This window comes from Hippoglossus stenolepis, chromosome 5 (genome assembly GCF_022539355.2).
Source record: "Hippoglossus stenolepis isolate QCI-W04-F060 chromosome 5, HSTE1.2, whole genome shotgun sequence".
Classification (NCBI taxonomy): Eukaryota; Metazoa; Chordata; class Actinopteri; order Pleuronectiformes; family Pleuronectidae; genus Hippoglossus; species Hippoglossus stenolepis.
In genome coordinates this window covers 18,461,617-18,474,690 of record NC_061487.1, presented here as the reverse complement: position 1 = coordinate 18,474,690, position 13,074 = coordinate 18,461,617, and the positions used below count along the sequence as shown (strand labels likewise).

Sequence of the window (13,074 nt, the reverse complement as noted above, 5' to 3'; positions counted from 1 at the left end):
GCTACCCGTGTGGGACTCTTGATTGAAAGGACATGTAAGTGTGAAACCTTCTGTTGATGTATGTTTTGGTTTGTAGGGATGGCTTACAGGTTGGATTTTGAGACCTTGGTCAGAAAGCTCATGAGCAAAGCCAGTGATGCAATAAGTACTGTTATAAAGTACTCCCTTCACAATCCAGTGTGGAATTTAGGCGATTGAATGAAATACCACTATATCAACAATCACTTTTTTCTTATTAGAGGATAATCACCTGAAACTAAGAATTGTGTTTTCATCACTTTAGAATGAGAACTTTATATCAGGAGCTGGTCCTCTTCCACAGAATCGTCCAAGTCTTCTGCTTATTAGTTATTTATTTTTGTAAACATGGTTTGGTCCTTGACTTTCCACAAACCTTTTAAACCTCATAGTGTTGCTTTGGATCTGGATCATCATCACTTCCATCATTCCCAAATTCACGTTGATTGGATTATTTATTATTCCATTTAGAAATAATAATAGTAATAGTTATTATTATTATTATTAGAGTGATCTCTTGTTGTGCTCCCAGATGTCTGTGGTCCTAACAGTCTACAATGTCAACACATCAACACACTGACACATTGTCACTTTTGAACACGTCTAGTGGATGCAGAGTGGATGACGTCCACTAGAGGGGCACCGTCCTGAGCTTTGTACCTTCTACACTCGGCAGCAACACAGTTCAGGCCTCACCCACTTCATCATAAGAAGCTCACTACTGAGTTTTACCACCAGGCTGCGTCCCTGCTCTAACAGTGGTTTACACATTGAGTTTAATGGTTATTTTCCCTTAAATCAGCAGGAAATTACCTTATGTTTCCTTTCAGATATTATGAGAAACGGGGCCAACACGAGAACCTAAATGCTAACTTAAGTTCATATGAATAATAAAATATTTACCTTAGTTGCTAAGATATAAATCAAGTAAGTCATGCTACAGGGGGAACATGCATCAATAGGCAATGGCCAAACTTGATTAATTTCACTTTTAAACAATACAAATAACGTAATGTCAAATGTAATGTAAAAGAAAGCTCATGTATGCATTCAAATAAGCCCTTAATGTTATTTGTGTTTATCTCCTCCCTGTAAATGATCTAAGTTCTGTATATGTAATGGAAAGTGGAGAGATAATGCTCTTCTATGGGTTACAAAACCTCTGATAGTGGATGAAATGTAAGGGTTTGCTTTGGAAAGATGATCATAAATGTATTCATACATTATTTTAGTACTGGAAATAAAACAACAAATAGACTTAAATGGCCTTAAAATGAAATAATCTTCAAAGCAATTGAAAGCAGCATTAAATGCATCACTAGGGCACGATGATTACTGATCAGTTTAAAGGAAGAACATGAATAAAGACACTTGATGCATGTTTGGCTCATTACTGTTCTTGTTTGTGTGTGTGTGTGTGTGTGCCAGCTGGTGGCAGCTCGCCCACCCCAGATGTGAGTGAGAGAGTGAGTGTGTGTGTGTGTGTGTGGTTGACAGCGGGTCTGCTCCTCCATGGTGGACACTGACTCCATATATCCACACACACACACACACACACACATGCAGAGTGACAGGGTGACGTGGTGTCGGAGCTCAGAGATGAATGAATGAACCGAGGCTCCGTCTCCTCTTCGTCACTCAGACCGTGTGAAGAGGCTCAGTCTGGGGACAAACTGCGGGGACACCACGCTGCTCCCGCGGAGAAAAACAACCACCTTCCTCCTCCTCCTCCTCCTCCTCTTCAGCGTCTGTTGAAGTCAGGTCTTCCCGGTTCACAACTTCTATTTTCTTTAAATTGAACGTTTGCTGGCGCTGGACGAAGACTTCGGACATTAATGATGAAGTTTAAGCCCAACCAGACCAGGACGTACGACGGAGAGGGCTTCAAGAGGAGGGCAGCGTGTCTGTGTTTCAGAAACGACCAGGAGGACGAGGTGAGGGGTGTGTTTGTTTGTTTGTGTGTGTGTGTGTGTGTTATATCCAGGTATTACTCATATCCTGGAGACCTAAATCTGTCCACACAGTCAAATTTAAAGGGGCGATTCCTCCTTGTGGGTGTAAAAAGCAGGTTCCCCATCATATGAATTATGAAAGTTTAAGGCGAAGACATGTTTTAAGGTATGTTTTAGGTTTGGTTTAGGGTTAGGTTTAGGTTAGGTTAAAGTTAGATTCAGGTAAGAATAGGTTAAGGTTTAGGTTTGTTTAGCCTATGGTTAGATTCAGGTAAGATTAGGTTAAGGTAAGGGTCAGGGTTGGGTTATAGGTTAGCTGAAGTTGGGTTAAGGTTCAGGTAATGTTAGGTTAAGGTTACATTAGGTTAGGGTTAGGTTAAGATAAGAGTGAGTCTGCAGGAAATCAATGTAAATTAATTGAATTGCCTCTGAAGTCATAGAGACAGAACTTTGTGTGTGTGTGTGTACATACTCGTTTTGTTACCTCTTTAGGTATAATATAAATATAAATTCTAAGATCCTGGTTGAGGATAAGGTTAATGTTTTACTTAGGCTGTCCACAATCAATGCAGTTTCCTAACAAGGGTTGCTGTGTGTGTGTGTGTGTGTGTGTGTGTGTGTGTGTGTGTGTGTGTGTGTGTGTGTGTGTGTGTGTGTGTGTGTGTGTGTGTGTGTGTGTGTGTGTGTGTGTGTGTGTGAGGAGGGAACATTTACCTACATCCTTTCCATTTTGATACAGTTGCTACTAAACTCCTGAACTCTGTTTTATCAGCACAATTTAACAGACCTGTCACACACATGCATATTGTCTCAATGTGTGTGTGAGTGTGTGCATTCACTTGTGTGATGTTAGTTGAGGTGAGCATAACTTGGCTGAGGGGCCAAATGTTCGACCTATTAAACAAAGGGGGGGTCTCATAACCTGGCAACCGCAGTAACCAGCAGCCCAGCAGGAGACCCATCACTTTCATTTCCTGTCCAGGAGGAATTCCAGATAAGTCATAACTCATGAAGACGAGGCGTCCTCACTGTGTCCAGGTAGAATCTGTGTGAAATACTGTCAGTGACACTCAAGAGTGCAGCTCATGACATCCTGTGTTAACTGCAGATGCATTTTTAGGTCTAACATTACATGTGATTATACAAATGTATGTCCTATAATTACCACCTGTCACGATAAAATCTTCACACACCCGCACACACACACTTACAGTGACATCAGCCGATGTGGAAATTATACGAGAGCATTTCCATATCTACACACGTGCCACAGTTGATCACTTATCCTTTGCTGAGGCCCCATGCAGCTCCTGCACTCCAGCCCATGTGCAGTTGTGTTTTTGCCTGTGCTAAAACACAGTGTGATTGTATTGGAGTCTGTATTTAAGAAGAGGTGTTCAAGAACCTTCAGCAGAGACAGGACTCAAACACCCACTCAAAGGTTGTTACCCTTTTACCTAGAATGGCACTCAGTAGAGCTCATACTAAGCCGACTGAACAACCCCTTTAAAATTCAATCAATCTGCATCAAATTGCATACACTCAGATTATCAGCCCCCTTTTAGTTAGAGAGAAACTTTTGAAAAACTCAATGTTAAAGAAAGTGGGGAAAAAAATCCTGTATCCGCCCTCTTAATAAAATCCACTCCAACAGTAAATGGGTTCCTCCTTGGCCTATGTCCCATCCTTCCACCAAGTTTCAACGATATCAGCTCAGTAGTTTTTTCGTGAAAAACAGACAAATAGTCCGACAGCAATGAAAACATAACCTCCCCGGCATAGGTAATTAATGTGGGGATTTCTGTAGTTCACTATCAAATGCTATGTGTTCTCTCATTAATATGAACGTGATCATACCATGTAACAGGCTTGTGTGGCTAATGAGAAACTGAATAAGTAATTAACACTGACACTACTGACATTATAAATAACCATGTTGGAATATGTTGGACTCATTTTGCAGCCTCATTCAATCATAAAATAAACCTGTCACTTTCTGGAACCTATGATGTTATTTGGATTTTTATTAGGCTTGATAATAAGTTGTTTGTCCATATGAAAGTACTCTCAGGGCAGATGGGTGTCCTAGATCACAACGTGTCTGCCCAGTGACGGCAGGCCATCTCAGGACCACATGTGATAGGGGGAGTGGGGTTGTCGGGGGGGTTGAGTGTTACACTGTGTGCGAAACACCAAGTGACCTATCAGCTGCAATTTATAGAAACAAGGTGCAGGCACTTGCTGTCCCCTGAGAGATTTTCTTTCCTGCCCCCAGTGCCCTCACAGTGCTCTCTCTCTTTCTCTCTCTCTCTCTCTCTCTCTCTCTCTCTCTCTCTCTGCTATTCTTCTGTGACGTCTGTGCTGAGAGTCACGTTGATTATTGTTGATTGTAATGAAGGAGGAGGATGATCTGTTCGAGCTTCGTGTCCCATGTTGTAAACTATCCATCCAGTCTGCATACCTGGTTTACAGTCACTTCCTCAACACGTCAGCTGGAGCCTAGGGGGACAGGAGCAAACTATATATATATATATATATATATATATATATATATATATATATATATATATACTGTTACTATTTGTTATTGATCGTGTCAACATAAGTGTAAAACAGTACGATATATTTCCCCACAGTATGTTTCTGCTAAAAGCCAGTAAACTATTGAACAGACTTGTTGCTGAAACTTTCTGGGGCATGATATCAACAAAAATGTAAAATGATACAGAAAGTATCAGTGTCGTCAGTGTCAGAGGTCACTGGACCAGAAATAAAGATGATATTCTGAAAGAATTGGAGCTTCCATTAGGCTTTTTCCTCATGATGCCTGATTTGTTTATCTTAGTCCGAGTGTAACATCCGTCCAAGGCTCTTGAGCTGGATTGTGATCAGGTGGGATCACCCTAAAGCGGACGTACATGTCCCGACTCAATGATCATCCTCACTCTGAACCCTCAGTGAGGTGTGCTAGTTCCTGTCGGGGTCATTAACCTTCTCTGCTATAAGCTCCTTTGTTTTCATACAGAAAAGCAACTGCTGATCCAGTAGTTTTTGAAAAGCCTTTTGGCTGCGAGTGTGTGTACGAGTAGCTGCCTACGTGTTCCACGTGGTGTTTGTGTGAAATTGCGCATGCATGTGTGTGTGTTGTGTCTGTTCGACAGCAGCCAGTGTTTCTACAGTGCAGGGGCACAGACAGACTAGTTGTCATAGGCAGTGAATTCTAGGTTTACTTAGTATTATTTAGTGTCTGCTACAATAAGGAAATAAAGCAGGAAGGTGCAGGATTGATTTATGCATCCTCATCTACTCTGTGTTTTGCATTGTCATATTACTGTCCATATTTATATTATATATTATAAAATTACAATATGAACATTTGAATGCATCTTAATTCATGTTTTTATGTCCTACTTAAGAGGGGAGAGCTCTAACTCCGCAGGTTTAAGTGAGTCAGCAGCTCCTGCAGACGCAGGTCATTGAATGTGATATGTCACTCATACCTTCCATCCTGACCTGTTATCCTTACATAAATATTGACAGTTGTCTGTGTTAGGAACAAGTCACATGGCCTCCAGAGAGTTTGTAAATGCAGCAGCAGAGACAGAGAACACACTTTGTCACACCCATGAACATTTATGAATTCATCCTTGTGAGATCTAGTGTAATAATTCTCGATGCAGTTAACAATAATGGCGACTGACAGAATTCTGAATGAAGTTCTTTTGGATTCCTGAGATTTCTTGTGGTTTTGACCTGGTTAAAGAAGGACTTGCAGCCGGTGGTCACAGAACATGAAGCTTCACTCATCAAGGTAATTTCTTTGCAGTAGAGACCAGCTTTGACAGCAGTGAAGATGTTATCTTTAATGCAGACACATCTCTATGTTGGGAAGCCTCTGCTGGAGCTCTTGTGTGTGTGTTGCTGTTATGAGCTGATTTCTGCTGCTCATTTTTTTCTTTCAAGCTTTACACTCGGTACAGATATGAGAGGGATTTCCAGAGCTGCTGAACGTAGTGGCTGCACGTGTCTGGTTAGCTGAAGGCAGGATTCAGAAAGTATTCACATGTGAACTTAATGTGGGTCAGCGTGATGCCAGATGGGGTTTGAGGTCAAATGACTGCATCTCCGGAGGGGTGCCATTCTGGAAAAAGACCAAACTGCATGTGTTTGAGGTCAGGTAAACATAGTGTGGGGCTTAAATTGTTGTTTCAGATTAGCTCGAGGATTTTGTCAGAAGTTAACTTTATTTAAATTTAAGGTTGTTGTTCATGATAATATTGTTTTGTAATATATGAAAAGGTTAAGTTCAATTTTGCTTTTATAGGGGCCTAATCTAGTCATATCTTAAATGAGTTGGGCTGTTGTGTTGGGAACTTAAAAAGTTTAAAAAGTTTCATACGCATACTTTCTATATTTGTAATGTGTTCTTTTTGATTATCAGTCATTACTTATAATGTGGAAACACTTAACAACATGTTGGTTGATGCAAAATCACACAAATTGCTCTCATTCACTTTAATTACGTGGTGAAGAGTGTGTCATGCACAATAACCCAGTCCACACCCTTGTTGCAATGAGTAAAGTAAGTGAATGACGGGAATGAAATGTGAGATGTTCACTACTCGTCCTGAAAAATCAGATTTCATCTGTATAGCCCATAGCCACAAATCACACTTTGGAAAGGTGTGTCAATGTTTAAAGTATTTATACATAAGAAAATGTCTGATAGAGATGAAGGGAGCAGCAACCCTAACCCTGACAAATGAAATGGAGGAGTTATTGCCAGTAATGGTAGAATATGTGAGTAGGCATATTGTATATCAAGCAGTTTTGTAATCAGCACAAACATGATCCACCACCACCACTGACAGTCCACGATCACACTCCATTACCACTATCCATGATCAGCTGCCACCATGATCACGATCCACCATCACTATCTCTGGTTCGCCATCCACAGTCATGATCTATGCTGTACGAAGACTCCGGGGAAGAAGTCAAGTCAGTTACATGTATTGATGTTAGTCATTAATGTGATAAAGAGGGAGAAAAGGAAAGAGAAGCTCCATGTGTCATGTGATGATGGACTCTTTGGCACCCTGAACTCAGCAGCAGAGACCCAACTGAGGCCTCTCTTCTTTGGCAGGTGCTGCTGGTGAGCAGCAGTCGACACCCGGACCAGTGGATTGTGCCGGGAGGAGGAATGGAGCCCGAGGAGGAGCCCTGTGGCGCAGCCGTCAGGGAGGTGTATGAAGAGGTGTGAGAGCGCGCGCACACACACACACACACACACACACACACTGGTTTCACATCGTCATTGTTTCCTGAAGCATTGTGCTTTCACTTCCCCACAGCAGAACATGAAAATCATCTTTCAGAGACTTGGAATTAACTTGAGAGTGGTAATTTATCAAAGCTTTATTTATTCTTGAAGGTGGGCAAATTTATATAACTCATTCAGGATAATGCAGATTAGAGTAGGAGCTTTTTGTTGGTGTGCTCATTCTGTTTTTGGGATTGCACTGAGGTTTGGTTTGGTTAGAAAATAGAATTTTCCTGCCAAATGATCATATTTTTCAGTATTGTTAGTAAGTGACTAGCTTTTTTTGACAGGACAGGGGCACTTCAGGGGCCAATCAAATTTCAGTTTGGGCCACTGCCCCTCTGGCCCCGCCCTTCTGTGGAAGCCGACTCCCTGAGACTCAGATTGTGGAATTCACCACAATCATTGAATCCATCAATAAGAAAAGTTTTTTAAATTCCATATCTGCACTGCACGGCCATGTGATGATAACCTCGACATAATAAAACCACTGGTATGAGCATTCGACTTCACATGACACAAGCAAAAACTTCACGGCCATATACATGCGATGGATCATCTTCATTGACGATTCATTAATTTTCATTAGCTAGAGGCACTGACACTCATTAGCAGAAATTCTTGGCAGTTGTCGTTGTCACTGTTCAGTGTGAGATGCTCCCCGAGCTGGATCCAGATGATGGATAGAAATATTTGCCGGCCATGCATAAATGACCACTAAGTTGTTCTGTGGTTCGGTGCAGGCGTTGCTGGTTGCTGGCCAGTACGTGTCCACAGCGGAGCGAGCTGCGAGCCTCTGCCTCATGTGCTGACAGCTTTGAAGTATGGCTGTGACATTTGGGAAGGGTTTCCAGTTACCCAGCGTCCTGTGCTTCCCAGACCAGACATGTATCTGAATATAGATGAGCTGCAAACCAACCTCTGTGGCGAGCTAACGAGTCAAATCGTCATGTTTTAATACGCCACCATCGAGTTCAGCACATCAGCCAACATCACGTCCATGTGATAGTTTTAATTTGTGCACGTGTGGGATGTTTGCAATCCAGTGTCATGCTGGAGGACTTTTAAAACAATCCACTGAATGAGCTTTGTGCACAGTTCAGAACTGGTGACTCAACACTTGTCATCATTGCATTGTAAATGTACTGAATGCCTCTAGAACCATTTTCTACATGTGTGTGCAGGCCGGTGTGAAGGGGAAGCTTGGCAGACTACTTGGGATATTTGAGGTGAGCTTGTTAAACTGTCATGGAAAACTAATAAATTCTCATGCGGTGGTTATATTAAAATATTTAACACTGTTCAAAGCTCTGTGTCGACTGTTAACTCCACTACTATGTGTAGTATGCCTTTATAAAAACGTCGGGGCCGTCAGTCAGCATGAAGCTCACAATGTTTCTGTAAAAGAAGCAGTGCAGTAAATCACGGTTTTCATCATCTCTTTGTATAAACGCTTTTGCATGTTCTGCTTTGACACTGATCTGAGGTCGTTTGTTCATCTGAACTGTTGCAGCACAATCAGGACAGAAAGCACAGGACGTACGTCTACACCCTCATAGTGACGGAGACACTGGAGGCCTGGGAGGACTCCGTCAACATTGGTATGTTTAAGTCTCGTTATGTAATATTGCAACAATAAAAAAAACATGAATATTTAATCATTTAGAAGAAATAAGCAGGAGACTATACTGTTGTGTTTTATAGACTTAAAACACAGCTGTCAGACACTTCCTCCATTGGCCTGTTCAAACTGACTTAATTTGATTGAGGTAATCAAAGCCATGTATTTGATCTCTGGGTTTATCCCTTTTTTAGGTTTTAAAGAAGTTTTTTGTGTCCTCTTAGTCACATAAGAAGAGTTCCACTTGTTTTTTTCTTCTATTTAGCAAGTAACTGAGGCTCTTAAATCTACTACACAGAGGGAAAGGACAGATACTCTGAGGAGATTCAGTGTGTCTCACCAAAACACATAGTACAAGTCATGTAGGCCTAACAAATATTATTATATTCATCCAATTGTTTCTCTTCCTTGCCCTTGTTGGTGTAATGCTATGCTTCACATCAGGGACCCACTCATTAAAACATCGCTTCAGATTTCTTTAGGGTAAATTAAAACATGCATATAATAATCAAGTTTTCACACGGATCATCATATTTCTCTACACAATCACAAAGCTGCATATTCAGAGATCACAAGCAAATAACAACAAAGGTTGTGAAGCAGTATTCTAGATTATGCTCAGATTGAAGTGACTAACTAACTAAAATCTGAATAAAGAAAAACTCTTCAGAAAGTCTGTCTGGGCCTGAGGTCGTCAGCTTGTAAGCTGAGAAACTGGGCCACATTCTTATCGATGAAGTCAAACCAGCTGACCTGTGGTTACACAGACAGGGTTTGAAGACTTTGGCAACAGTTTGTCTTCCTTTTAGTTTAGTGGGTATTCAATTAACTACTGCTGCCCATGTGCCCCACATTATTGATATTTTCTACCAAACATCAGGAGATGCAGATTTATGTATGTGTATATATGTTTGTGTGTGTGTGTGTGTGTATATACTGTATATACTACTCATGATTAGTTATAGCAGAGAAAGATCAAAAATAATATAATTAAAGTCTTTAATTTAAATTTAAACAAACTTTTTTTGGTTTCAGTTTCTCAATTATGAAGATTTGCTGCTTTGCTGTGACAATAACTGAACATTTTCAACTGTTTTTTTTATCTTACAGATAAACACATTAATCAGCTTATTGAGGACATCCTCAGCAGATAAACAATAATGGAAAAAATAATAAGTTGCAAAACTAAAAAAGATACTGGCCATATTTTGCCTCAACTTTCCAAAAGTTGCTGTTAATGTGAATTAATTAAAGGCATGTGATGAAAAAGATCCCAAACTAATAACCACTATTTGTTTGTGTTTTGCCTTTTTAAATGTGTGTTTCTCAGAGGACTCGGAACATAAACTATTTCTAACTGGTCCAGGAAGAAGCGGTCATGATCATTGACTCCCTTCACCTACAGAAATAGAGTTCAGCCTTTTCACATGGGGGAGGAGTGTTTGCTGTGCCCAGTTGTTTTCCAGTTATCGCCGCTCACCACAGCCCCCTCCTTACTTGTCCTCTCCTGCCCTGCGCGAGGGCTGAGACTGAGCGGAAAGGGTTCGGCCCTGCTGGTCGAATTCAACACCCCCTCCTGCTGAGAGGCCAGGGTGTAGTTCAGGGTGTCAACATAAAGTTTGTGACTCCTCCTCTCTCACACCACCGCCTGATTATCACAGGCTACAGCTAATTCTTTAAGAAACATGCTGTTTGGATTTGAACACATCGTGAATAATTAACAGCTGATGGAAACGATCAGGAATGTGCTGCACTTCAGTTTTGAGTGCGTTGTATAATATTGGAGTGTAGTAAGTTCTGACTGCTTTGCTCAGTGAGCAGTCGTAAACTGCACTGTCAGCACATTTTCCGAATATTTTCCATGTCCGCAAAGCGAGCGAGTGGGCGTGGTGATGACATTTACAACATGTGACTGAGGCAAAACTGAAAAAAATAAAAAAAATACATCCAAACTTAGAAAAATATCTCAGGATGAAAATTTGGAGCCATACATGCAGAAGATACCGGCAAAGTAACAACTTGGGATTCTAGAGTTTTCGGTCCAGTCGACAGTCGATGTGATATTAAAAATGATTTCTGCTGCTGAATCAATACGTAATTTCCTGCCTCCCACGCCCCCCCTCGTCTGAATTGTCTGGATATTTTCCTGTTGTTCACACATCTGATCCGGGCAATCTCCTGCTGCGTTCTTCATAGGTGCACATAAAGGTGCACAGTAGAACTGTTAAAGGAGAATATTAGGTGCTGCAATCCAATTGGGCATCGGAAGTTGCGGCAGCACAAGCTTCTAGTCGTGGGCCTGTGTACAAAAGTGTCATTGAATGAAACAACAAACTTCTGCCTGTCGTTCAGTTTCATCCACAAACTGACAACGTGTCCTTTCTTTCATGTTCTTGCAGGAAGAAAGAGGAAGTGGTTCAAGGTTGATGAAGCCATCAGGGTTCTGCAGAGCCACAAGCCTGTCCACGCAGAGTACCTACGCACACTCCCCAACACCTGTAATCCACCCTGCGGTCCCGGGTGCAACCCGACTAACGGCAACAGCCCCAGCTCCCACGTGACGGACAACAGCACCCCTCACTGCGTTGTTTGCGCCACACAGGGCTCAGACCTGGTCAACAGATAGGACCGTCACCAGCAGCGACACCAGGATGCACGGTTGATCTCTTCTGCATTCATGACTTCTTGAAGTGGGCTTGAAGAGTGCCAAAGTGTATTTAAGATTTTATATTTTTACCAACCAGCACCAGGTAATAGAGAAAATGTGTTCCTGAAGATACCGCTCTTTGTCTTACATGCTGAATATTTGATTGGCCGTGCACACAGTGTTGGTTGGTTCTCTGGATACCAGTACTGGGGAAGGGTTGGCTCTTCACAGGAAGTCCCACAGTGACGTGATGTCATCCTGCGAGACATTTTGAAGAGGAGTATCTACGCGTTTGTGAATATTTTTACTACAGATTTTTTTTTTTTTGTGAACTGTTCATGCACATCGGAAACAAAACTACTGTCACCGCACCACTGTCACTTTACTGTATCGTCTCTAAGCACGACTAACACTGAAATGCTGCAAACCAGCCACCAAACTGAAATAGTCCTGCCTTAAACATCCTTTCATTTGTACATATCCCAACTGCTGCAAGCCTGACTATTAAATTAAAGGTGAATACAGTACGTTGGGACAGTTAAGGTGAATATCAGCTTCTGCATAGTGGAACAGACAACTTGCAAATGTTCCAAAGAAAGACAGTATTTAACACTATAGATGTGCAGATATCACACAAAACATACTACACATCAGAGGAAAGTATCACTATTATTTGCATTTGATAAATGTCTGAGAAAACAATTTGGAGGCCTCTGTTTTACAGGAGTGTTAATGTGTTGTGCTACAGTCTGGTTATTTTTTGTGCCTTCACAAACTCAGCAGTGACGTGTGTTTGGATTATAAACACTGTGCATCCTACAGCGCTGACTGGAAGCAGTGCCGACTGCCTCACACACCCCCGCTGACCCTTTTTATTTCTCAGCATTGGTAATGAACTGAAACTTTGGGTTTGTCGTTATTATTGCACAGTATTAAAGGTTCAGTGTGTAGAATTTAGTGAGATCTCACATCACCCTCCTTTTCCCTTTCATAAAAAACTCAAAAGGTGTTTAGTTTGTCCAGTTTGGGCTACTGTAAAAAAAAAAACATGGCGGCCTCCGTAGAGAGGACCCGCTCCTGATGTAAATATAAAGTAGTTAAATATAAATGGCCCATTCTCAGGTAAAGACATAAATGTGTACAATTTTGATGAAACACACAAATGACAACATCACTGGAATAATTTTATATTCAATTTCTGCCAATAGATCCCTTTCACCTAAAACTTGCACACTGAACCTTTAAGTACACACGGACTGAAGTGATTTTTTTCGTAGGATAATACTGTGGAAACTAGACCGTAAGTCAGTCAGAGAGAGAGAGAGAGAGAGAAAGAAAATAATGTTATGATTTCAGTTTATCAATGATCAGTGGTTTTCTTGTACTCTGGTGCATTGGAAAGATCATTTAATAAAACACTTTTCTATGTGCGAATGAGTCTGTGATATTCTGCTGTGCACCATCACGTTGTACATAAACCCTTTTGGAATAAAGACTCCTCGTTGCCACAGTG

At 41.3% G+C, this 13,074-nt stretch overlaps 1 protein-coding gene across 2 annotated transcripts; it reads left to right on the top strand.

Moving 5' to 3' along the window:
- Positions 1 to 1,470: 1,470 nt before the first annotated feature.
- nudt4a (nudix (nucleoside diphosphate linked moiety X)-type motif 4a) lies at positions 1,471 to 12,991 on the top strand. 2 transcript variants are annotated; one of them, XM_035157725.2, is made up of 5 exons: positions 1,474 to 1,952; positions 7,117 to 7,227; positions 8,478 to 8,522; positions 8,807 to 8,894; positions 11,314 to 12,991. In XM_035157725.2, exons 1-5 carry the CDS (start codon positions 1,854 to 1,856, stop codon positions 11,538 to 11,540), a joined length of 570 nt encoding a protein of 189 aa, XP_035013616.1. In that variant the 5' UTR covers positions 1,474 to 1,853; the 3' UTR covers positions 11,541 to 12,991. The 2 variants fall into 2 exon arrangements, with proteins under 2 accessions (XP_035013617.1, XP_035013616.1); XM_035157726.2 differs by lacking the exon at positions 8,478 to 8,522 and having other exon boundaries at positions 1,471 to 1,952.
- Positions 12,992 to 13,074: the final 83 nt, after the last annotated feature.